This window comes from Mytilus trossulus, chromosome 4 (assembly GCF_036588685.1).
Source record: "Mytilus trossulus isolate FHL-02 chromosome 4, PNRI_Mtr1.1.1.hap1, whole genome shotgun sequence".
NCBI lineage: Eukaryota > Metazoa > Mollusca > Bivalvia > Mytilida > Mytilidae > Mytilus > Mytilus trossulus.
In genome coordinates this window covers 46,786,441-46,813,905 of record NC_086376.1, presented here as the reverse complement: position 1 = coordinate 46,813,905, position 27,465 = coordinate 46,786,441, and the positions used below count along the sequence as shown (strand labels likewise).

General features: G+C 32.2%; 2 protein-coding genes across 2 annotated transcripts in view; one reads left to right on the top strand and one right to left on the bottom strand.

The window, feature by feature from the left end:
* LOC134715397 (threonine synthase-like 2) overlaps positions 1 to 27,058 on the top strand; it is a 35,151-nt gene extending 8,093 nt beyond the window's left edge. Inside the window, exons 3-10 of the mRNA XM_063577549.1 lie at positions 2,867 to 3,061; positions 6,102 to 6,254; positions 6,961 to 7,112; positions 8,127 to 8,193; positions 9,327 to 9,475; positions 14,297 to 14,419; positions 15,884 to 16,017; positions 26,704 to 27,058. Coding sequence (XP_063433619.1) covers positions 2,867 to 3,061; positions 6,102 to 6,254; positions 6,961 to 7,112; positions 8,127 to 8,193; positions 9,327 to 9,475; positions 14,297 to 14,419; positions 15,884 to 16,017; positions 26,704 to 26,914 — 1,184 coding nt within the window. The 3' untranslated portion in view covers positions 26,915 to 27,058. The remainder of the gene's footprint in view (positions 1 to 2,866; positions 3,062 to 6,101; positions 6,255 to 6,960; positions 7,113 to 8,126; positions 8,194 to 9,326; positions 9,476 to 14,296; positions 14,420 to 15,883; positions 16,018 to 26,703) is intronic.
* Positions 21,080 to 22,602, bottom strand: LOC134715398 (uncharacterized). The gene is made up of 3 exons (XM_063577550.1): positions 22,244 to 22,602; positions 21,811 to 21,888; positions 21,080 to 21,314 (listed from the first exon to the last, which is right to left on the bottom strand). The coding sequence occupies exons 1-3, from the start codon at positions 22,536 to 22,538 to the stop codon at positions 21,244 to 21,246; spliced, it is 444 nt and encodes a 147-aa protein (XP_063433620.1). The 5' UTR covers positions 22,539 to 22,602; the 3' UTR covers positions 21,080 to 21,243.
* Positions 27,059 to 27,465: the final 407 nt, after the last annotated feature.

The window sequence follows — 27,465 nt, the reverse complement described above, 5'->3', positions numbered from 1 at the left end:
AAAATTTGAAAAATAAGATTATATTATATAAAACATTGTAATTTGTGTATGCTTCAGGATACACGCGATGTGCATTAGCTGATATGATCTTATCTTGTATCATCATTTATAACTTACGAACATCTTCGGTTAGAATATTTTTGCTCCATTAAATTCCCATCTATTTGTTAAGCGATTCTTATATTATTCGCCAAAAAAAGTAATATTAAAGCGAGAGCACTTGAACGAAATCGGCGATAATCTAATTTGACTTATTTTTTGGGTCACTACCATTCAATAATAGTGTTATCCAGTCGGTCCAGCGGTCCTCTCATTATCATGCCTCAGTGCGGACATTCATCGACCCCACAACATAGATGAATATTGGTTATTTTGCCAAAAACATATAAGGGGTGCAGAAAACTTCAGATTGAGCTACTAGCACTCCGATCAAAATTTGGGGAACCCAGGTGGGTAGTTCTATGCACTTCTTGTAAAAGACCAATTGCAACCAATATATGAAATAAGTATTATACTTTTAAATAATTTTGATAGGTGACTGTTGGTATTAAATGGTCGCTACAGATATAAAACAGTTTAAATGGAAATCTTTTTTTGTAAATATTTGAGATGACCACACAAGCCACTATTTAACATGGCTAACATCGATAGTGAAAATAACAACAATAGTAGAAAAATAATGGGATCAATTTTGTTTAAATGAGTGAACTGTGCCTGGTCAGGAAGTATTATTTGTACTTATGCAGTTATTCTAAAAGTATAATGACATACTACAATCTTTGAGACCCTTGTTGATTAAAAATGATTCGATATGCTAGACATTTACATGTTTTCAAAATGAACGAGAAAAACACTATTATATGTCTGCCACGATATATCAGTTTAGTTAAAAACAAATTTTAAATGACAAACTGGGAGTTAAATTTCATCAAATAATTTTTAATGGTGCATTTCACCTTTTTTTTAAATCTTCAAATAATTATATATTTTTCGTTTTTACATTCATATGGAAATAAAATGCATTTTGTATTTCTACCGCAAGATGATAAATAAGAGGTCAAATTTAGCATCAGTATAATCAAACCACTCAATGTTCTTACTTAACAAAATACTTTTTGTGTTTGATCAAGATAAAAAAGTAAAATATACTTGAAATACTGCCCGGTATCGCTTTATTTTCTGAAATGAACGTGTCGTTAGTTTTAATGTAAGGTATGTCCAATACTTTAGCACTAGTGCTATCAGGTCGTATCCTAAATATAGATATATTCCTACACGTCTGTAGTTTGTTGACGTACATATCCTAGCGTTTATAGAGAGATTGTCATCAAAGATGGCTAGATTTCACGTCTGCTTCACAATGCAGAACACATTGCAACCTCTAATGGCCATTCTATTGTACCTTTTAACGACATGTCTATTAAAAATATGACTTCTTTTGTGAGAGACACAAACTCATTTCCTGTTGTATTAGAAATCAGTAAATCATCACAGAGAGAAATACTGTTAACTGCATGACTTGAAATTAATTTGTAGAACTAGCAAATAAGTTTTATTAGTACTAGGCTTTCTAAACGTGTCATGATTGGAAACTCGACAAGAGACTTTTACCTAACGTCATAGAGCTAAATGTTCAAACTCATTTCTTGTATCCATATTTGAAACTTTGTTTTTAACCTGACTTTTATCCGTAGATTGTTGCTCTTAGGCATTTTACACTATTACAATTTGCCTTGATGACCTTAATTAAGACGTTGGTTATGTTTGTGAATGATAAACATGGTTTTTATTCGCCCGTCAAAATTTTGACGGGACGTATTATGGTATACACATGTCCGGTGTCCGTCCGTCCGTCTGTCTGTACGTCCGTATGTCTGTCCGTCTGTTTGTCCGGCGTAAACATGTCGCACCGTAACTTGAGAACGACTTATCCAAATTTCATGAAACTTAATATAGTTGTTTCTTATGATGGTCAATTGATCTGTATACTTTTTGGTGAAAATTAGATTTGAACTTTTTGATTTACGGCACTTTGTAACTAAAACAGGGGGGTGTTTTTTTCACATGTCGCACTGTATCTCAAAAACGATTCTTGAATATGGCTTAAAACTTTAAACACTTCTTAGTTATATAATATCTTCATATACTTTTTGGTGATAATTAAAAATTTCATTTTTGAGTTATTTAGTATTTTGTAAAAAAGGGGAAGGGTTTTTTTTACATGTCGCGCCATATCTTAAAATCGATTTATGATTATTGCTACAAACTTTACACATGTCTTTGTTATATTAATCTTAAGATCTGTATACTTTTTGATGATGATTCAAAATTTCATTTTTGAGTGATTGAGTATTTTGTAAAAAAAAAAGGGGGAGGTGTTTTTTTACATGTTGTGCCGTATCTCTATAATATTTTATGATTATTGCTTAAAACTTTACACACTTCTTTGTTATATTGATTTAAAGATGTGAATACTTTTTGGTGATGATTCAAAATTTTATTTTTGAGTTATTGAGTATTTTGTTAAACAGGGGAGGTTTTTTTTACATGTCGCGCCGTATCTCAAGAATAATTTATGATTATTGCTTAAAACTTTACACACTTCTTTGTTATATTAATCTTAAGATCTGTATACTTTTTGGTTTGATTCAAAATTTTATATTTAGTTTTTTGTAAAAAAAAACCAACAGGGTGGGTGTTTTCCGCCGTGTCGCAAAAACTATACTTAAAATTTTCTCTGAAACTATTTATGATTATTGCATATAACTTCCACATAAGATGTCGGGCGTATCTTGCGCTCATGGCGCAGCTGTTTATTACATTTTTGATTTCAATATAGTTTATTGTTTTATTTTTGTAATTCCAGATCTTTTAGACAAAGCATTTGCAAAGTTTACTCACCAAGAGATAGCCCCAATACAACGTCTTAAAAATGGTCTGAATATAATGGAACTGTTTCATGGTACAACTTGGGCTTTTAAAGACTTAGCGCTCTCGTGTGTAGGACAGTTTTTGGAATATTTTCTGTCGAAACAGAAGAAGCACTTGACAATTGTTGTTGGTGAGATTAATTTGTTATGTAAATTGGAATTAATGTATACATATTCATTCATTGATTTTTAGCACTTTTGTTCTGCTTTAATATCAACTATATCCGAAACCGAAAAGAAACAAATAGGTCACAGAACAAACTTCCAAATGGAGAGGAATTGAAATCACATGCATACATGGCATAAAAGAACATAGGGCCCAAGTTCAGTGCAAATGGACGCATCACTAAACTCAAAAACATATAAATGAACTAAAACATACACACAAACAAGACTAACAAAGGCCAGAGGCTCCTGACTTGGGGCAGACGCAAAAAATGTGGTAGGGTTAAACATGTTTCGACCGTGATGTCTACACCCCCCCCCCCCCCCCCACCACCACCACCACCCTAATACCTCTAGTCAAGGTAGAATCTTGAACGAAGTATACAAGTAGTATATGAATATATATTATGAATACATTATATCTTTTCTGGGCTGCAAGCAGTGGAAGTCCGACGATTAAAATAAGCTCTAATTGGAAAAAAGCTATTAAATCCTCTAGATCTCTAGAACCAGCATGACAGTTATTTTGCATTAAGCTTCACAGACAGTGTCATTTCTTTTGATATTGTAATTTGTTGAAACTGATTTAATCATTTTTTTTTTTATAAGATCAACAACTTTCAACCTCGACCTGAAATATTAATGCCATGAATTACTTATCAATTAAAGACTTAAATACAAATATGAACAAAACAAAATATGTAACACGTCAACAGACGACACTCACTGAATTGCAGGCGCCTGACTTTGAACAGGCACAAACATACAGAATGTGTCGGGGTATTAAACATGTTAGCGGGATCCCAACCCTCTCCTGACCTGGGACTGTGGTGTAACAGTACAATATAAGAACGAACTATATTAATAAGTTGAAAAAGGCTTCACTCATCAGATGAATACAAATAGAAATACATCTAACAAAAACACAGAGTGGACGTGGCAGGGTACTTGTATATCCCAACAACAAAAAGACACTAGGTAATGATGTGAGAGCACTCGCAGATATCAATGTTGAATTTCAACCGTTTTTGGTGCCCCTATTTCCAGAACTAAAGGGGAAAAAACAAAAGCAAACTCTTATCTGCATTTGGTCCTGGTAACACTTTCCAAGACATCAAGTAAATCAATCCACTGCAACTTCAAAGGATAAGGGGCATTGATGGGCCTTTTTCGTCCTAACATTTAACAACCATTTTAAGATCATCTTACCAAGGTGCTAGAGGGCTTTAACATAAATTATTATGCAACAATATTTGTAAAGATGTCTTGAAGAATCAAACTATAACTAAACATTTAAACGAAGGAATCAGATTTAAAATATTTTTTTGCCTGTTTTGCTTCATTGTTGGACATACCTTGATCCGGTTAACATGGAGCTCACAACAAATACAACTTTAAAAGAAATGTATACTGAGTATATCGGAATCATAACGAACATGTTAATATATAAGTTGTTCTGTACCTGTGCTTTCTACCTTCATGGTATGTTTAAATGTTTGGACCATAATTGATCCTTATCGCCCAAACTACTTTACACAGATGTAGATTTATCGAGTTCTGTTTAGGGGTGTGTGCCTGTATTCATGTAATAACTCATTGGTGTGCGTTGGTAGTCATTAAACCTTTTTCTTCAGTTATAAAATTATCACACCAATGAAATAACGCAACCAATTATTCATTAGAAATAAAACATTATGATAAAATAATCAGCCTCAAAATGCCCTTGTTATCATTTAATCATGCAGTCAAAAACCCTAACATAGTCCCGTATGGTTAAAGACATACAGCAAATATTCCGTCTTGAACTTGCATTGCGTTGAGACCGTTGAAAGCACCACTGTGACTTTGGGATGAAGAACAGCAATAAAACTGCTGTTCCTTTGCTTTGGGCTTTGTCAAGTGTATGCAGAAATGTTGTGTCATGAATTTATACACCATATCCATTGTTTCTTTTACCCAAACAATTATTGACGACAGATCTAGACCTACACATTAATACTATAATAAATCAAATATTTGCATCATTATAGACATTTGGGAAATATGTGTGAAAGATATAAAATGTAAAGGTAGTTTTTTTAATGATATAAAGAATTTTACAGTTCTTCATTTTGTACGAATTTCTGGTACAAGTTTAATAGTCTATAAAAAGAGTCAATTATGATCAACATAAATTAAAATTCAATCTCACATGGAGTCCGGTACTAAAGCGATATCCATTATATCCCGTTTTACCTAACCAAACATTGCTTCTTCAAAAATAACTCCATAGTAGTCGAAGACCTTACCAAAAAGTATTCAAAATCCATCTCATCTCAACTTTGCACGAGTGAGTTGAAACCTAACAAACTTCTTAATTTATAGACAGATAATACAAGATAGGTTTGTTATACTAGTAAATCATGTCAGTTCGGAAGTTTACCCATATGTAGGTGATATTCAATACATCGTCTTCTTTAAAATGCTCTTTGGAAATTATAATCATTACGTCTGCCATATGGTAATGTGTTCAATCAACGTTTGATGAAAGGGCTGCTTATTGAAGCATCCAATATTAATGTAAAAACACAGCACTTTATGCCCAAATAATGAATGAAAGAAAAAACCCTCAGAATTTTTAACATATGGAATGTTATACTTTTTATGAAATTGCTAATAAAGTTAACAAGTATTCCAAAAAATTATTACTTCTAAAAAAAAGCAATGTACTTTAAAAAAATCATATGCAATGAATTTGGCTTACATCATGAACGATTTCAAGCTTTTAGGTGTTTTTTTAATGGAATGATTTATTTAAGTTGAAATCCTGTACATAAAACATTAATGCTTAAATGCTGTTAGACTTTGTATAAGGGAATATAAATAGTAAGAATGATGGATTGATATGCTGTAGTTTCGAGACCTGAGTATAATAAGTATTGCCTTATCGATGTAATGTATCAGTCAATAGACCTATTTTAAGGAAATTGATTGTCATTGTCTGGAGTTTATAATCCTACATTTTAGGAACCTCCGGTGACACCGGTAGTGCAGCAATAGAAGCCGTTAAAGGGTTCGAATACGTTGACATCATTGTACTCCTACCAAAAGGTCGATGTTCCAAGGTCCAGGAACAACAAATGATTACAGCTGTTGAAAAAAATGTACATGTATATAGAGGTAAATTAGATAATTTTATTATTGCTACAATAACTTGTTGGTGCTGTCCATTTGGTAACTAGATGTATTACTCAAACAATTATAACTGACATAGTTACATATACTTTCTTTTTTATTGTAATGAATAAAAATTAAATTTTATACTGAAGTTCAACGCTTTGATAGATTAGTATGATTTTCGATTGGTTTTCTATCCTTGAATGATATGTATTTTATTTTGAAAAAAAATTATTGCTTTCTCTGTTAAGGAAACTTAAATATTCTTTTTGGTTTTATCGTACTGAAACAGGTTTTTGATTCATCGAAGTTAATGGCGGTACGGTTTGAGGTCAATGAGACACCAATCCAGCAGGTACCAATGCGGTATGAAGTCAATGAGACACTAATCCAGCAGGGACCAAAGGATGTAGATGTTAGCAACTGTATGTCACTAAATGTTGTTTTCAACCATTGGCAAAACCAATAGCGCTTAGCAAGCAATAAAAGGAACCGACTTAACCAAATGTAAAATAGCTGCTTTTATTCATATTGCTTAGCTCCGAAATTTCACATGAAATTCTCCATTTGAAGGAAACACTGAACAATACGAACATTCGCTTTTCTTTTTTCACTTATTAAATTGTTTTCTCGTTTAAATTCATTCATGAACATTGAAAAAATATATGACACACACACATATAGTACATAATGTTTCCTTTGTTTTAAGTGGAAGGCACATCAGATGATCTTGATATTCCAATCAAAGAAATCTTCAAAGACGTTGCTTTTACAAAAAAGCACAATTTATCGTCTATCAATTCAATAAATTGGTCCAGAATAATGGTACAAATAGTTCATTATATCTTTGGCTATTTACAGGTAAGTTAGTATAATTACCAGATTTCTTTAAACATGAGCACCACGACGGGTGATACGTGTGGAGCAGGATCTGCGTACCCTTCCGGAGCACCCGAGATCATCCCTTGATTTTGGTGGCGTTCATGTTGCTTATTCTTTAGTTCTCCATGTTGTGTCATATGTTCTATCGTTTGTCTGTTTATCCTTTTCTTTTTTAACCATTGCGTTGTCAGTTTATTTTCGATTTATGAATCTGGTATCTTTCGTCACTCTTTAAATATAAAAATATGACATGTGTCATTGCCTCCAATCAACCATGGTACACAATCTACAAAATTCCTCTATATAAGCTTTGTTTTACATAAATTACATTCATTGAAACCAAAAACGCAACTACTGACACTGGCATAGAGAACACATTTTGGAATAACAATATGTACGAAGTGACGAAAGGAGCACTAGCGTCTAGAAAGAGACAATTGATATAGAGGATCAAAAATAGTTTCTCTTCTCAAAAATTCTTGCATATTGTTTCTAGTGTGTAACTGAAATCTAGAAATAAACTCTGTATAAGATTTATTTAAAATAAGTCCCCTTTGGTTACTTCCAGCAGTGAAATTATAAAAATTGCTCCAAAAAGAAATGTCATTATTTTGTAAAATTAAGCAGTTGTGGTTTGATAGCACTTGTGTTTGATAGCCAATGAGAGATTCTCTGCCAAAAACCAAGTGACCTAGAAATTTCTGGAATATCCAAAATTGTTTGACATTTATAATTGTTGCAGTTGTAAGTCTTGACCCGAGTTTGAAATTAAATCTGGGGAAAATTTCTGTTCTCTTTAAAAATGCATCCGAAGCACTTTAACAGACCGTAATATTGTAACGTCGTCAGGTTCTCTGACATAGAGTACCATATTATATGTAACGTACCAGAGAGCATCAAACAAAGACCATTACTCGTTAGGATATAACTTAATTCGTGTTTTATTTCTTGCATAATTTTACAGTAATTTTATCACGTTTATAATCATTGCAGATGTGTCCACGTTGTGACGGAGAGGTTGAAATAATAGTGCCAACTGGAGCATGTGGAAACATAACATGTAAGTTGTCGGATACAGTGAAACCTGCCTAAACAGAATCCTGTATAAACTGAAAACCTCTATAAACCAAACATGTTCGTTCGTAAGCACAATCATATCAAATTATGCCGTCTACAAGCTATCAATGAATAGATAAAACAATTTTAATTCTAAAATGTTTTTTTATCAATAAAAGCAAATATGGTGTCATATTGATAAAACAAATAGAATTCATATTAACTTTTATAATAATGCAAAAAAATTGAATGTAATTTATATAACATTTTAAGTTTCAAGGCGGTTCAGGCTGCAAGAAATTATAAAGCAAAACCAAAAGTCAATACTGACTAGTTGATGATTCATATGATTCATATCACACAGTCAATTCGCATTATCTGTCAACGAAACATGTGTTTTTGTAGTAAACGTCTTTAGGGTACATTCTAATTAAAAATAGGTAATTATGTACAGTTTGAAAAGAATTGAAAAGAATTGAAAACTCAGAACTAATAATGGAAAAACCAATATTTCCGAGGCCAAGGACTCTTTCATTAACTTTGTGAATTCCTTATTTACTAAATAAATGGGTTGTGGTTCTAGGCGACTGATTTTGAATCAATGTTTTCTGAAAACTAAAGAAATAATCGCAGAATTGTCGATTTTTTTTTTACATAAAAGGCCAGTGATGAAAACGTTTGCTCCAGGAGTCGGTTGTAATTTTCCTTTGCAACAGAAAAAATAATTTCAAAACATCAGCAACATTCATTTAACAACAACGTGTTTTATCTCCTGTGACAATCCTTGATACAGCCGATCTAGCCAGTGGGTTGAATTAGGAGTATTGTAGAGTTAGTTATATAATTGTAGCAAGGGAAAAGGTCGCGTTGATTTTCTCTATCACGTCTTATTTACACATAAAGCCTTAACATTATGAATTTTCCAATTTTCATCTTCAATCATTCGAAATAATATGATAGAGACGTACGCGTATGCTATGCATTGATTTGTTTAACACCTGCAACTTGTACATTTCTGGAATATTTCCCTTTCATTATTTCGATAAATACTCGTTGACTTGACATTTGCATAGTTTAAAAAAACATAGTTATCGTTTTATTGCGCTTAATTAATGCGAATGGAACCTTTTTTTGCAGCTGGGTTTATAGCCAAACTAATGGGTGTTCCAATCAAATTTGTCTGTGCTGTTACACAGAATGACATTGTTGCCCGGGCGATAACCAAAGGTGATTATTCAATGTCAGATACTGTTATTCCTACACTTGCTCCAGCTATGGATATACAGGTAATTGTTTTAGATCTGACACAAATAAGAACTGTATCTTTTTAAGTAATGTAATTTGTTCTTGCTTTTTTTCATCAACCCGTCTTTTAATAGTCAGCTGTACGATTAATTCAGGATCATAAAGTATTTTGCTTTTTCGTATTCCTTCCAATTTTAATACATTATATAAATATAATAAGTTGTAAGTATAAATAAATATGATTAGTTTAGTTTACCTGAAGAATTATCGACAATGTTCTCTCGTTGTTTCTTATTTATCCGCAAACATGGCTGATTTATTTTATTTGGTGTCATTATACTGTTCTTTGAATTTCATTTTTTAATTTCTTTCTTCGGTCAATGATTGTTCTATATATTTTGGTCTGTTTTCGTTTCCTTTAATCTATATTAAACATATGATCGCATGGCTTCTTTATAGAAGCCATGAGCTGAAAACTTGTTTGAAGTTCCTTCAGGTCAAACGGTAATTCAAGAAAATAGTAAATGGATAAAAGCGAAAACACAAATGACATTAAAAGAGAAAACACTGTACATGATGTACGTGTTCTGTATACTGAACATCTCATTGTAAGCTTTTTCGTCAACTTTTAAATCGATTTTTTATGAAATTTATGGTAAAACTTATTTTAACAAGGTCTCAGAAGAGTTCCGGCCATTTCATTCGGGATTGTGTCCCTTTGTTGTCAAAATTATTTCAATGTAGTCTTGTTAGCGATAGCATGGATACATTTATCGTAAGACTGATTCATGAAAAAAATTTAAAGAACGATTACAATTTATTTGGAGTATTGCTTTGTAGACATTAGTGACATTGGGACGCTGTAATTGTATTGTCGTGCAATCGACCTTCCGACTATAAATACAAAATTGACTGTGCCATTTTCTCTCCTTTTCTCAAGCTCTTGCAAATAAATTTAATATTTTATACAATTAAGTACAGCTATTTATAAGAACCAAGCAGATCGATCTGACAAAAAATGATTCAAATATTTTTTTCTAGGAATTCTCATTATCATAAAATTACTGCAACTAAAAAGCAGAATTTTCCCACTTTTCATGTCTGATTTCATCATAAATTCCAACTTTAACACTTTATATGTATCTGATTGAGAAAATAAATTCTTGTTTCTTATTGGAAAATGTATTTTGCCACAGACTTGTATTGTACATATGTGTAATTAAATGTGTCTCAGGTAATGAAAAAGGTTTTTAATGAAATCTAGAATGCTTTTCAGACGCATACAATTCTCCAGTTGATCGTCATCTGTTCGTTATAATGATTTTAAAGATTGATCACGATTTTTCAAATTCGTTATCATAAATTTAAAAGTGGCGTAAAATCTTCGAGTTCCATTAATCGTGTTCCATTACGAACGTAACTGAAATTTAAAGATGAGACTGTTGTAGGTGCATTGTGTGACATTAATAAGGATAAGAAAAGAAAAATAGAAGAAAGTGCTAAGAAATAAAGAAAATGATAATGTAGATAAACGAGATATATTTTTCACTGTATACCTTAAATGCTAATGTAGACAAACTTAGATAAAAGTAACTCTGAAAAGGTTGGATTCGCTTTAAAGATGAGACTGTTGTAGGTTATATTACTAAAAAGGTGAAGACTTCAAGTTCTTTGGTAATTGCATTGTGTGCCATTAATAAGGATAAGAAAAGAAAAATAGAAGAAAGTGCTAAGAAATAAAGAAAATGCCAATGTAAAAAAACGAGATATATTTTTCACTGTATACCTTAACGCTGTACTTAGGTGAGGTTTTGCAATTTGGTTCAAATGTTCGGACTCCTTGGTGTTTTTCCATTCAACACAATGTAAAATATTTTTCCCCATAACACCCATTTATTTTTTCAAATAAGATTAAATACCTCATGAAAGATCATTTTCCAAAATTTAAGAAGATTCTTAATTTTCTTTCTTCTGTTTTGAGACCCAATAATACCAATGCAAATGTAAGGTAAAAGTCCGAGTCAGTCTTTTCCCGCCATATTTTACATCTCAAATATCGCGAAAAGGAGATCCGTGATCTATCAATATTTTTAGTTTATTTGTATCCTTTTTTTATGCTCTGCCAGATTAAAGTATCAATTTTAACTTCTTAATTTATAAATTTTCACCTAACCTCACCTAAGTACATCCTTTAATGATAATGTAGATAAACTTAATTAGAAAGGAACTCTGAAAAGGTCGCATTCGATTAATTAATCACTCTTTCTATTTCCTACCAGATATAATAATGAGAAAATAGAGAATAATTTGTTTTCACTATTACACATTCCTAATGATCTAACAAAAACACGAGATTTATGGGCCTTAAATTTCAGACTAATGATAAATAAAATGAATTCTTACAAAAAACAAAAAGAAAGCTTACGATAGTTACACAAAGAACCTTAAAAGTGTGATAATTCATTGGTATGTCGTCTCCGAGCAATTTATCATGATTTGTCTTTATTATATATAAAAAAAAATGCATCTACAAGTTCAAACAAATCCGATTAAAAAAACGGAAATTTTGGATTCCGGAATACACAAATATATAATATCGATGCCTTATGTGAAATCCTTTTGAACATGCAAAATATTTTTTTTTTGTTTAATGGAATGACATTTTTATTTATAAATATATCTTTTCTATTTTCTCACTTGTTAAAAATGATAAGGAGTTCATCTCTTTAAGAAAATATGCATTGATCTTTTTAATAAGAAAAATAATGAGATTGCAAATATGCGAAGCTGCCGGCGGAGTCGTCCTTTTAGCATAGAATTCGAAAACAGCAATTGGATATAAGAATATTTGTTAAAGTAATCCTTTTGTTTGTGATAGTTCTACAAAAAAAATATCATTTGATTTTATGTATGAAATAGGATTATATGAAGACAAGAAAAAAAATTCTTCTCCACATGTAACGCAAGAAAATTCAGTTAAAGCTTTATGAATTTCGTGCTTTTCAGTTCATTTTAGATATTTTAATCCAGTATGCTACGAAGTGAACTTTCGTTGTGGAGAGTTGTCTCATTGGCACTCACACCACATCTTCCTATATCTATTTCATATTTTTTTGTGTTTAACGTCATTTTCACATTTTGCCTATACATAAAAATATTTCATTTCTATCCTGGTACTTTCGTGTTTTAACATTCTACAGGTTAATATCTTTGATATGTAGTTTAAATTATGTAGCCTCTGAGTATTTAAGAAATGCTCCTATATAGTACTGGTATATTTGTGTTTAAACATTTTGACGATTAACGTTTTTCAAATTATATAGAAATAGCAGCAAAAAAATACGTTCTTTTACTTAAATCATCATATGCAACAAAAAATATTTAATTTTTAAAGAATTTTTAGTAGAAGTTAATACAGCTTATTGTTAAGATGATATTACAAACCGTTTTACAACAATCTACATGTGTTTATCTTTTGAAACAAAAGAGTCTAGTTTTCAAATGGATAGTAACAACAAATGGCAGTTTTTAACGACCTTGACTGGCTATACAGCCCTTGCACGGTCGGTATGGATAGTAATGTCCAAGAAACAGAAATTGAAATCAAATTTCTAAAATTTTGACCTCATTTATCTCTAAATTTAGCTAAAGAAAGCTTGTTTGCAAATTTTCGTTACACATTAGCTGTTAGATGCAGACGACTTCCATGCGTGAAGCTTTGAAAATATTGTAACATCTAATTAGCTAAAATTATGCAATCAATCGTGTTTTGATGCATTATGTTTTCTGGTCTGTGCGTCCGCCCTTCCGTTCGTCTGTTCGTCCGTCTGTCCCGCTTCAGGTAAAAGTTTTTGTTCAAGGTAGTTTTTGATGAAATTGTAGTCCAATCAACTTGAAACTGTGTACACATGTTCCTTATGATATTACCTTTCTAATTTTATAACCAAGTTAGACTTTTGACCCCAATTTCACGGTCCACTAAACATAGAAAATGAACGTACGAGTTTTAGGTCAAATATTTTGGTCAAGGTAGTTTTTGATGAAGTTGAAGTCCAATCAACTTGAAACTTATTACACATGTTCCCTATGGTATGATCTCACTAATTTTTATACCAAATTAGATTTTTACCCAATTTCACGATCCATTGAACATGGAAAATGATAGTGCGAGTGGGGCATCCGTGTACTTTGGACGCATTCTTGTTTTTTGTATACTTCTTTTCAGGTATCACAATCCGTAATCGCCATCTTACTTTCAAAGGGAAACTTTTTGAAATAAAAACAGGTCATTTCCATAAATGCTCGCAAAGTAAAATGTTCTTGTCTTGGTTTTATCGTAAATACCGTGTTCATATCATGTTAAATGCCAGGCATGGAAAGTTTGGCCATCTAGGTTCAAGGTGGTTTGAACGAATTGAAAATTAACGAATATCTGAAATCGTTCTGGTAAACCATGCGCCGTGTCACCTGTATTTAATCGTGGTTAAGACAGAAATACAAAGGAAAGTCTAGTAAAAATGTCTTTTGTACTATTCTATTTATTGTATCTGTTTAGTTAACGCATCAATGTAAGTATAACGGAAGTTTATGAGACTGTCATCAAAGTGAGAGGGTTAGCGCTATAACACTAGGTTAAATCCACCATTTTCTACATTTGAAAATACCTGTACCAAGTCAGGAATATGACAGTTCTTGTCCATTCGTTTTTGATGCGTTTTGTTTTTTGATTTTGCCATGTGTTTATGGACTTTCCGAATTGATTTTCCTCTAAGTTCAGTATTTTTGTGATTTTACTTTTTAAACATTGTTGAAATCCGCTTATATTCGAAGACCATTGGTAATATACTTACGTTATCTTACAGATTCCATATAATATGGAAAGGTTGTGGTACCTGATAACACGAGACAGTGAACTGATTTGTAAATTGATGACCGAGTTTGAATCCAATGGTAAAGTCGAGATCCCAAATTTCTTGAAAAATCAGGTAAAAACCTTTATACTTAATGTAATGAGATTAGAGTGTATGAAATTAATTCATCAATATCTAATAAGACTTCGTTTTCGTGTTGATATTTGCATTTGGTTAAAGAGAAGATGCGTGAAGGGTTTTATTTTGCATCAAATATTGAGGATTATTAAATCATGCGAGTTGTTTTTAAAGAAAAGATTAGTTTGTGCAACTTCTTAAATATGGTGTCTTTATAATCAATGAATATTAATATGGATTTTAAGGTAGCAAGATGGAATAATTTTCATTTTCCTTAAAAGGATGACTAAAAACTTGAATAATTTTAATAAATATTTGCGTTTAGAAAATATCAAGCTAAGAATACGAAAAAGCCAAATTAAATAGCTATAGAAGCAGTGTTGTTAGTTACTATAGTAAACTATTGAGCTTTTTCTAAAATCTTTTTCCTTTTTGAAGACTTTTATATTGCACGAAAAAGCATAAAATTTGAAAATTGGATTTTTGTTTTTTTATTGTAGTACGTAGGGATACACAATTGTAGACTTTTTTTCATAATTTAACAAAACGCAGTTTAATTTTGCTATGAAAAAAAACACCATTATAATAATAAATATTTTGTATCAAGCTACAGATAGTGAAAGAAAAACATTCTGTAACGATGATACGGGAAAGGCATTATGTGATTAGAGATAAACTTTTGAAATAAAGTTTGAGAAGACAGTTCTTTAAATCACTTCAATGAATTTAAAGAAAACGCTGATCACCATACTGTTTTCTTATTGTAATTTAAATAGGAAACAAATTCTGTTTATTTATCTATAAAATAAAAATGTCTGAGTTATTTCCCAATTTCATTATTTAAAAAAACATTAAAAAAAAAAACAATTCTATATAGCGATAGTTTTAATGATATGGTTGATTGAGTTTATTGTTCAGCACTATTTGTAATGTTCTGGTACGGAAAGTTAAGGTATTGGACAGTTTTTCCTTCTTCGCAACAAAATAAAACTAACGAATACTCCAACCCAAAATACCCGTAAAAAATAAGAAGCTACATGACCATAACGAAAAGCCATATTCTTTAAAAAAAAAAAATTTTTTTAGATTCTTTTATTTCAAGGTGCCAAGAAGAGACATAACGCATATTTTCTCTTTTCACTGACAAGTAAGGCAAATAAGACCATTTTCGAACACATGTAATTTTGACATATTAATCATATATATAAAATCCAATTTCAATTGCAACAATCAAGCCAATTGTTTTGTATTTGGAAACGTTTGTAAAAAACAAGATTTAAAAATGTTCAATTTTTAATGCTTTTGTGGAAAAAGTTTTTAGACATGCTAGTGTACAGTTGAAGGTGAAAAACAATGCATGCGAATGAGACGACCAAAAGGATCTATAAGAAAACAGCATATTCGAGGCATAGAGTAGAATGTTACATTCAAAATTGATAAATAATGGTTAATCTTTTTAAGATAAAAGAAATAATCGTAGCATCATATGTAGCTGACAATGAAGACATTAAGACAACAATGAGAAGGACATGGGAAGAGAATCAGTACCAAATATGTCCACATACAGCCATCGGTGTAGCTTATTACAATAGCACGTAAGTTTATCGTTATTCCGATCACCAAATATCATCCACATACAGCCATCGGTGTAGTTTATTACAATATCACGTAAGTTTAACAGGCATCGGTGTAGCTTATTACAATAGCACGTAAGTTTAACAGGAATCAGTGTAGCTAATTACAAAATTATAGCACGTAAGTTTATCGTTATTCCAATCACCAAATATGTCCACATACAGCCATCGGTGTAGTTTATTACAATATCAAGTAAGTTTATCTTACTCTGTCGGAGCACCTGAGATCACTCCAAGTTTTCGGTGGGGTTCGTGTTGCTTGGTCTTTAGTTTTCTATGTTCTGTCTTCTGTACTATTATTTATCTGTTTGTCTTTTTATTTTTAGCCATGGCGTTGTCAGATTATTTTCTATCTTTGAGCAGACTCTTCATCTGGTATCTTTCGTCCCTCTTTTGTCGTTATTCCGATCACAATTACGAAAAACAAATGTATTTAATATGTGTTCTCAAAAATATGATAAAAAAAAATGCCACATCAATTGTGCAAAATCAAACTGAGTTTTAACCAGATAAGATTTTCATATTTCAATACGATACGACATAATAGATAAAAGAAATGTACACTGAACAACTTGGATAACAGAGACAATAAATGAGGAATGTTTCAATCGTTATTAGAGTTATACTAGTCAACAAAAGTAACGATACTCAAAAAATATAATAAATAGGAAAAAGTGTTCAATTATCATATGAAACATATGCGCACATTTGATTAAAATAATCTGACCAGACTGAAAAGTGAGAAAATAAAGAGTAATTTTGCGTAAAATCGTGACAAAAGTCGGCACTAAATTTCCTAAAATATTCAAATATTTGCAAATGCATTCAAAATTTTAAGCAGACCATGTTTAAGTTCAAAGTTTTAAATTCTAATATCGATTTCGTGAAAATACAATTTTTGAAAAAAACTCTGTAACTATTAGACCAATATGGCATTTATTTACCTAAGTATAGTATATCCAATTTTATAAATATGTATATGGAAAAAGCTTCGCCTTGTATCTTTTCTTTACGGCTAAGTTCACATGAAACTCTCGAGTCGACTACAGAGTTTTAAGAGGACCACGTGAACTCACTCGAGTTTGCTATTCGGAACAACTCTAAGCATCTCTAGGATGAGGTCCTGACAAAGCATGACAAAATGAAAAAATCTGATGGTTTGACGCCATCAAGGTTTTCTCGAGTTTAACTCTGATTCAGTTAGGGTTCGAATCAGGGTAAGAGGGGCTAACTCGAAAGCTTCAAGTGAACTTGGTCTAACGTTATGACTAGTATTTAAACAAAACCTGATGTAAACCTTAGTTTGCGCTGAATATTTTTTTTTTTAAATCGAATCATGATGAAAAAACAGGGCAATAAATCAAAATCTTATTAGATTTACATAAAAAAAGAGGCAAATAAATGATATACGTTTGTGTTTCATTTTTTATTCGAATGAAATAGTCAGATAACAAATTGAGCCTTTGTACATTTAATCTAGTTTTGATTTTACCTTGTTTTATAATCACCAATGAAGAACGTGATTGCATGTCAAAGATTGGGTAGGGTACAGGGTCTAAATGATGTAGGTTTTGGTATAAGGTATAAGATTACGAGTCAAGACTTTTATGAAAGCCATTATTGTATGGTTGAACATCAAGTCAAATACATGACCTTTTTTGTCTTGTAAGCTATTGCATTTACTGCATCTGGCGTTCTTTCGTCCACAATAAACACATCTTCTCATTTGAAAAGAATTGTTCATTTTGGAACAAACTTTGGTATAATGCTCCATGAATGCGACCCTTTCAAAATTGTGTCTGGGTAACTACCAGAAATGAAGGGCATGAAGCTTTTAGTTTCAGAAATTTTGGAGACTAGCACAAGCAGCATGTCTAGACGTCCAAAGTTAATAATACGATGTAATAGAAAACCAGGAATGGGCTTATGTAGACACGTCCTGTCAAGTGAGCAAAACCAAAGTGGCTTCTCGTGTCTTAGTTACATCCATTGGTCTGTTTGAAATTCATATAGTTTGCCTTTCCTGACAAATTCGAAATCAGGGTAAAATGTTTTATTTCAGTTTATTAACAGTTTTAGACTATCAGGTTGATGATTTTCTCATGATGTTTCATTCTGTCATTTAAAATCGACTCTAATAGTGTCTCATATACAAATTAAATAAGATATCATTTTACCTATAACTTTTTCCAGAATTCGATTTTGTTTTATTAAAAAACAAGTTTTGTGATAAAATGTCTACATTATTCCGTTTTAATATTTGATCTATAAGAAAATTCGATATAAGAAAGGTAACTCGGAAATTTAGTGTTAGAAAGCAATTTTCTTATTTCTGCATACAATATTTATTTGTTTGTTACAATAGAGATATCCTTATTTTGTATTGTAGTAAAAATGATGAAGACCGATAAAACGTTTTGAAACTAAAACATGTAAGGCATCGTGATGACACTATCAATTTTTTGGAAGGCTTGAATAGATTCCTTTTTAACTTTTGAATTGTCTCAATGAACTTGAACTATTTGAATTTTGCGATTTATTGCTATTCAGGCCTTTTGGTCAGCTAGAAGAAAAGAAAAACAGAAATTCTACAATGTGTAACTACATGTACATTTGTATGATAAGTTTATTATAACCCTGTTGTCAATAAGACAAATATTTAACTAAGATCTACAGGTGTGGACACAGATGAGTGTGGATAGTATGTTTGGATGTTTGACAGTGTCTTATGACAAAAGTAGTTCTATGTTTTTCCTATATGGTGTTATTAACAGTGTTGCGCGATGACAACCAACCTGAGCATTAGAAATGTTGTTTTATATTTAATATTTGTTTTTTTATGTTTAAGACGGCATGGAAGAGACACTAATTCCATTAGCTACCAAATAATTATGATAGAATATGTTGTACATCTTTGATTTTGGATACATTTTGTAGCTAGTTAACTAAGACCAAATATGTATACAATAACTGGTCACATTACGAAGCGTTTACGTTATACTACAGATAAACATTTTAATTTATTCCAAATACATTTTCATAAAAGAAAAACAATTTCGACAGACGGATAGATAAACGAAAACCAGCGGACTACTGTCATGGCTTGGAATCGAGACTTCAGGCGGAATCAAACCTGTCTGTGGAAAGTGTAACAGAATAATGTTATAAAAAAATAGTAAAAATATTTTGAAAAGAAATTTGCTCCTAATCTAATTTTCAGATATATAAAAAACTCAGTTCTTCCGGTTTCACAAAGTTACTATTGGCGTCCAATCATTTTTTCTTCGTACTGATTAAAAAATATATATGACTTACATATATACTTCTGACTTGGGAGATGATTTGCTATTTTTCAGTTTCGATAATGCCATTCCCAGTCTCAGATAGATTTCTTTGCACTGTTTAACAACATATATGGTTTTATGTACTTTCACCATAAAATTGGAGATAATTTTCTTCTTCTCTTAATTTCATTTCTGGTCTCATAAAATGACTCACTTCCACTACCTCCAAAAATAATGGTTTCTGTATACGTTTCTGTCATATAAGGGAGATAATAAACAACTCCCGGTTTACATGCGGATTCTAAGTTTAAATAGTTGCTCAGTATATTTGCTTTGAATAAGTTCAAAAATGTCTACTTCATGTTTGCATAAGGTCACTTCCGTTAGATATTTTTCAAGATCTTGAATCGTTTGAGCCCGTTTGCAAAAGTCACAATAGCTTTATCATGTACCAGAATGAAGTAATATTCGATTTACCTGAAATCTTCACAATTTAGGGGCAATTACTTTGTAATATTAATTATGTTAAATCATCCGATTGCTTTGGACTTAATGTAACATTTCACGTCTCAACAACCTAAACAATCAATCGGCAATCCTCGGTAGAATCCGCTACTCTCCTTCTATGAATCGGCCGAGATGAGACGAATGCCTAAACAATAAGCATTAGTTCTTTTACATCTAACTTTTATAGTATAAGATACTTTGCTTTTCTGTCAAGGACTGGATAGTGGCATCAACAATTGTTAAGTTTTCCGTTGAATTAGTTTGTTAGGAACTAATTGCAATAGATCATTAATATTTGATATGAAGTTTCTATTAGTACACATCAGTTAAACGACTATTTTGATGCCCTGTACCCCATAGTGATCCATAGTCGTGGTCTAGTAACTTTGAATTAATGAACAAATTTCCAATGTTAAGTTTTCTGCGTTGGTTTAATAGGCACTACTTGACTGTGATAAATCAATGCAATTGTGTTTCAAGTTGCATTACTATCAGTAAATGTCAGTATGATGACTGTTTTGGTGCAATGGCCCCTATGACATGGTCTAATGACTTTGAATGACAATTTTCAATGTTAATTGGAGTTAGTTTGATAGGACCTACTTGTATTAGAACAATGAGTTTGATTGGGTTTTGGTATTTTAACACAACTTTTAATCACCGCTTTTGTGATAGTTAGTGGCGGACAGTTTTTATTCGTGAAGGAAGCCGTAGTGCCATGATAGAAAAATGATAATGTGTATGAAGTTGCATTACTGTAATACTATTTGAGTACATCTTAGTTTGTCTACTATTTCTAGGCCCAGCGGTTAATGTTGTATGGTAACGTCGCACAAAGCAATCCCGACGTGTAGAGGGGAATATGAAGTTTTTTTCGACCTCAAGCGGGATAGTTTCAACCAATCAAATGTTGATTTCGTCTTTACATTGTAGGACGCTACCTGATGTAATACATTGTATAGTTTTACTGTGCGTGTATTGCTGTGTGTCTGTTTTTTCTACTTTTGGCTAGAGGTAGGGGTAGTTTTAGATGATTGATGACCTTCGACTGTTTTCTGCTCTTTGGTCGGGTTGGTGTCTTTTTGAAAAATTCCCCATCTCCATTATCATATTCAACGTAAAACAAACACAAACCATTTCCAAAATTAAAAAAACTTGACATGTTTAAAGTTTGAAAGTAAAAATAAATTTATTCGTTGTAATTAAAGAAATACAATATAAATAAGTATTCACATTGGAAAATATTCGTTAAATTTTTTTTAAATTATTTTGTATCGTAAAGTTTATATGGAAACGATAGGTTTGGCAGGTTTTCTTCTCTTTTCTCTTTTAGTCTGAGAGATAGCTAGTTCTACTCTATTTCCTGTCTTTAATTTATTTTCGTTTTTTCTGAGTTTTATTTATTTCGATTATCCCTTCTTTCTTTTGCTGCCTGCCTTCTTCTTTCCGATTCTTTTGCCATTTTTCCTAAATACAACAAAAGAAAATTGTATATTGTATTGTATTGTATAAACATGATAAAGAGAGGCTTCATACATTTATCTATTCGAACAAAACAGCAGTTAAAGTTCCAAATCCGTATATTCAGCTAAATCCCTAGTCGTTTGATTGTACCGATTGTATGGGTTGCTGTTGTTCGAATTTGTATATGTTTGTTTGTTGTATGTTTTTATCTAACAATTTAAAAAAGAAGAAGATGTGGTAAGATTTCCAATGAGACAACATTTCACCACAAGAAACCAAATGACACAGAAATTTAAAACAACTATAAATAACCGTACGGCCTTCAACAATGAGCAAAGCAAATTGGTTTGTGTGCTCCATCTAATTTTGAATATATTTGGCTTCCATAACTCGGCCTCAATACAACATATGTTAATAAAAATGATACCAATCTTTAAAGTCACCGAATTAACTATGATGTGTACATTAAAATGATTTTGCGAATCAGTTTTAGAATTACCTTTATCAGCCAAGGTTTCCATGCGTCGAATCTCGACCATAAGTTCCTTATCTGCATTATCATATATACTACCGATTTCTAAAAGAGAAAAAAAACATGATGCTGTTTAAAATTCGTTTTCTACATAAATGCAATATATACATTTGCTGTTTCCCTTTAAAATCCTGAATAAGAAAGCAGTAATATATTAAAAGAATAAAAAATGCAGTAGATTTTATATAATTATCTACAAACTATGTTTCTTATTCGTGTCTTCATGAACATAGCCGCATGTGTGATGCATAGTATGCTTCACAACTCAAATTCAATCTTCCAGTTAATTCCCAAATTCACATTTCCAGTCATTTCTCAATATCAGCTTCGAAGTTCTCAATAGTTCTCGATAGTTCTCAAATTCAACTTTCAAGTTATTTTTTCTTAATCGAAAGATTACCTTTTGACGTACTAGCCCTGGATTTGTCAGCGAGTCTTCTTGGTGACACTTTAGATACAGAGATAGCTGGAAGTCTCCTTGGTTTTATCATCTCATTTTCTGTTAATGTCTCGACAATAAAGCTCATACCACCTGAACGTACAGAAATAATTCCAACACTCTGTAACTCCTGCAATATTTCTGGAGATGTTCGAGTTTCGATTCTTTTTATTATTTCGATCGAACTTGGAACAATGCCTATTTTGTTATTGCGTATTTTCCCACAGCAGTTGAGCTTGGCAAAGGATGCTCCCATTTTTTTCTTTTGGTTTTGTTTTACTCTGATCCCGAACTAAGGTTTCCAAGTCGTAATTGTGACGTTTTAGATCATTGTTTGTGATTTAGCGTCATGTGTTAATTCGTTGCAATGCAGTTCAGTGTATACAGCTCCATAGCAGATATTCATTTTAAGCTGCATTCTATTAGATTTATTATTAAAGATAGTTTGTATCTTGTGTATCTAAATACAATATGACAATTTTATATCCGAGAAACCAGCAATATATACCCCTTTTAAGTTTCCTCCATACATTTTTTGTTACAAATTTATCAGTCTAAAGATGTTAAACAAGGATCACCAGTCATTTGCCATTTATTTGAAAACTTTACCAATGTATGAGGGTAATTACCGCTATACAAGGCAGGACCCATTCTTGAGGATAACGTGTAGCTTGATTACAGATATTCATTTTCAAACTCCTGTCTATTGCATTATTGCTTGTAATTCGTGTAATAAAATATATACATATATAAATGTAAGGTTAATTTAAAAATTCAGAGAACCTGGTTTGCTATCAATTAAACATGTTCATCGGACAAACTTTTTAAAAAATGTTTAGCTCACCCTGGCTCAACGGACTTTTGTAAACTATTTCCGACACACTTCGTCTTTCTTTTGTTAGCGTTTTAGATGCATGCTCTTTTTCGCTGAAGTAACTAAGGAAATTGGTACTGACAATCATCTTTTTGAGTATTTAGTATAAGACATTTGAAGATTTTGGTCACCATGACTAAATATGAACGCAGGGGTAAAATGCAGGCAAATCATCAAAAATCTTGAACACATCTAGGCGACGTATAGAACTTCAATGTCACTATCTACCTAACATCAATTTAGCCTCCAAAAAGATGGCCCATATGTGCGATATAATTCTTTAAATACTTATTGCCCATAAAGAATGAATTTTCACCGATTTTAGTATATTTGCTTGATAAATAATAGTTGGACAGAAAATACGTAAATTGGAACTGTAAAGAATTGCTTAAAATTATTTTTGATAGTATGAAAAATATAATAGATGGACAGAAAATGTAATAAAAAAAAAAGATCTGCAAAAGGAAAACTACAAATATGTAAAATAGTTTACTCCTTACAGAAATTATTGACCCTAAATGACTATATTTGACTATTTATAGATTTAACTGGTATCTGGAAAATTAGAATAGATAAAAACTTTTTAAAAAAAAGCTTAAATGTTCTGCAAATAAGTCTTGCTGTCTCTTGTGGAGAGTTGTCTCATTAACAATCATACCACATCTTCTTTTTTATACTTATTTTAACTGTCAGTTGGTTCATTTCAGGGATTAATGGCAAACATACAATTTGTTTCTTCTGTTGTTTATTATCTTTAAAAGAGGGCGAAGATCGGCCCAGTGGTTGAAAATAAACTCATTATAGATGCCAGGATTAATATATATATATATACTTAAGATTGAATGAGCAACACATGTAAAAATCAGGGTAATCTCTGGTGCTCTTAAATGTTAAGCAGTTCCAACTCTCCTATAGCTAATGTCACCAACTGTGCTACTAATCCTCAGATAGTAGGATAAAATAGATGGACAGAAACTATGAACAATAGAAAATGATCAGTAATCCGAAGGAAGAAATATGTCATATGATTGAGTTCATTCATCGCCACGTCATAGAAATCATTGACAATAAACGCCAATTGAACCCATTGCTGTCTCGCCCTCGACCACTGTCGATGTATGCGAAACATATGTATCACTATGTGGCGATGGCATAAACTATTGGTATAAATCATTATATTTTAGATAGTAGAAGACCTGGATGCTTCAAATCTTGTATGCAGATACATTATGTTACAAAGTGTCCGCCAATCTATTGTCCTTTACCTCATTTTCACGACCTTGACCTCATTGTCCTTGTTTGAGGTTCATGAACTCATTTTCATGGTTCAGCGACGTTGGAATTTTCTCACTTATGAGTAATAGGACAACTATATTTGGTGTATGGGTTCCTTGCAAATTGGAAACCTTCCAAAGTTTACATGTCCGTCAGAAAGAGTTCACCTGACCTCAACCTCATTTCATGGATTTGTGATGAATGTTAAAATTACGTGATTATGTCCTTTTATCAAATAATATAACAGAAAGTGAACTTGTATGTTGTATGGTAAGATTGTTATGGGTGCATTTCTGTCTGGCTGGTATAATCTTACTTTAATTTGATTATCAATGTTCATTTGACAATGTTAAGTTTCTGTCTCTTTTCAATTACTATAAGGAATCGGTCTATATTTGATGTATGGAATGATAATAAGGTGTACTGTCTGTCTAGTATCATCTGAGCTTTATTTCATTTTCAAGGTTCCCTGGTCAATTTTAAGCTTTTGTCTATTTGTGTCTGTGTTTTCAAGTACTGTAAGCAATACTCAGTGGCGGATCCAGAGGGGGGGGGGGGTTCCGGGGGTGCGCACCCCCCTTTATTTTGGCCGATCAATGCATTTGAATCGGGACATATGTTTTGCACCCCCCCCCCCCTTTGCCCTGGGCTAGCACCCCCCCCCCCCCTTTCGAAAATTCCTGCATCCGCCACTGATACTAGCTCAACTATATTTCGTGTATGAAATGATTGTACGGTATAACCTCTAGCCTTGGACTCATTTTCATGGTTTAATTGTTGTAAGGTCTCAATGTCTATCTGACACGGTTTATTTGTCATTGACATATTGTCATATAACATTAAAATGTTTAGCGTTTGTAAAGCTTTCAGTAAAACCTTGAATGCATTAAGATTTTCAACAATGGTCAGTAATTTAATTAGGCGAAACATTTCAGCGTATGTACTCTTGTTTGTTTTGGTTGTAACCTTCAAAACTATTAAAAAGAAACTGTAAAGACTAATATATGTCAGTTCTTAATTAACTCCTACAGTTTTCATCCCAAATCCACAAATCTGCACACGAAGATTGCACACATGTCAAAGTGCGTCTGCGGTTTTTGAATTATTTTTCCGGCTTCCAATATCCAGACTTGGGAACCAATTATTTTGCCAATTTTCAATAGAATGTACAAATTCTGCATACAGTAATCAATAACTACAACCAAAGATTTGCAACCTTGAAACAAAGATTTCATGCGTACTGGAGTTTTATGCAAACGATTCTGACGAACCAATTCATGCTGACCAGCGTGAAATAGATCAAATTGTCGCATGGCTTTCATGTCACGAGTTTAATGATTAGTGTAATATTCGAACTCATGGTGAAAACTTATTTTTGAGGTATGATTGTACTCTGTAATTAGTATAGGACGGACACGCTAATTCAGAAATTTACCGTGCTAGCCCACATAGCAGCCATCATATATCATCCTACTGATCATAGGATGCACATACAAGCAAAAATATTAATTTAGAAAATGACCTTGACACCATTTTCTTTTTGGTGGACAATATCTCTCATATGGAGTCAGTATTGCCTTGGTTAAAATTAACAAAAGCATCCTGAGGATTCAACAACAGTATGGAAAAATAGATTTGTCTATTTCTTTTACGGTTGCAAAGGAGTTAAGCACACAAGAAAAACACTGTTTGTGGAGATAACTCTTACACAGAATATTGTTCAGATTAGCAAGGTCAAATTTAAAAGTGCATAACCTGTCCGATAACATATGAAAAATACTATATAGCGAGAAATTACGAAACCGAAGTTGAAACATTTGACGCACAGAAAAGTAGAACGACCTAATGAAAAGAACAAAATACGAAGATCTCTCCACAGAAACATGGAAAGACCTAATCACAAATGAGACTAAACTGATATAATAGTACTCGCAGAAACTGAAATCTAGTTTTAAACCCAATTGAAAAGAAAAAGAAATAAATCGATTTTCATCATACTAATATACTAGTTATGGGTTTCTCGTTTCTCGTTTTTTATATAGATTAGACATTGGTTTTCCAGTTTGAAAGGTTTTACACTAGTAATTTTGGGGCCCTTTATAGCTTGTTGTTCGGTGTGAGCCAAGGCTCCGTGTTGAAGGCCGTACATTGACTTATACAGCTATAATGGTTTACTTTTATGAATTGTTATTTTGATAGAGAGTTGTCTCATTGGCACTCATACCACATCTTCCTATATATATTATACCAACTTGGTGATTGTGTTTTTCAGGCTTAAATCAGACCATCAAAGAACAAGTGTAGTTATTGCAACGGCTTCTGTGAAGAAGTTTGAAGAGGCTGTTGTTGCTGCGGGTTTAACGCCACAAAAGTATGAAGAAGTGGATGTTTTATTCACCAGACCTGTCAAATACACAGACATGAACAAAGGAGAGAATTGGGAACGTATCATTAGGGATAAAATTGAAGAAATTGATAGATGAATTTAAGTTAATGGTCACTGCATGAAGACGTTATTAATGTTGTACAACGTTGTAAAGACACTACCTTCCTACTATGTAGGATACAATATTTAATGTTTTCATTCAGATTAAATACCAAATAAATTTTTGTGATGCATATATTAATTGATTACTGTATATTAATGACAGCTAATTCGTTTGGCATGCCTTCGTGCGAAGATCTTTAAGTATACATATTTACCCGAATAAGTCCACTGGTAATTCCGCACACTTTGTAATCAATAAAATTGAGAATGGATATGGGGAATGTGTTAAAGAGACAACAACCCGACCATAGAACAGACAACAGCAGAAGGCCACCAATAGGTCTTCAATGCAGCGAGAAACTCCCGCACCCGGAGGCGTCCTTCAGCTGGCCCCTTAACAAGTATGTATACTAGTTCGGTGGTAATGGACGTCATACTAAACTCCAAATTATACACAAGAAACTAAAACTAAAAATCATACAAGACTAAAAAAGGTCAGAGGCTCCTGACTTGGGACAGGCGCAAAACTGCGGCGGGGTTAAAACG

Excerpts from the sequence above, each read along its gene's own strand:
- LOC134715398 (XM_063577550.1), bottom strand. The coding sequence starts at position 22,538 with ATGGGAGCATCCTTTGCCAAGCTCAACTGCTGTGGGAAAATACGCAAT. Across the intron at positions 21,889-22,243 it reads CAGGGCTAGTACGTCAAAAG|AAATCGGTAGTATATATGAT; the intron begins GTAATCTTTCGA and ends TTTCTCTTTTAG. Across the intron at positions 21,315-21,810 it reads GGAAACCTTGGCTGATAAAG|GAAAAATGGCAAAAGAATCG; the intron begins GTAATTCTAAAA and ends TGTTGTATTTAG.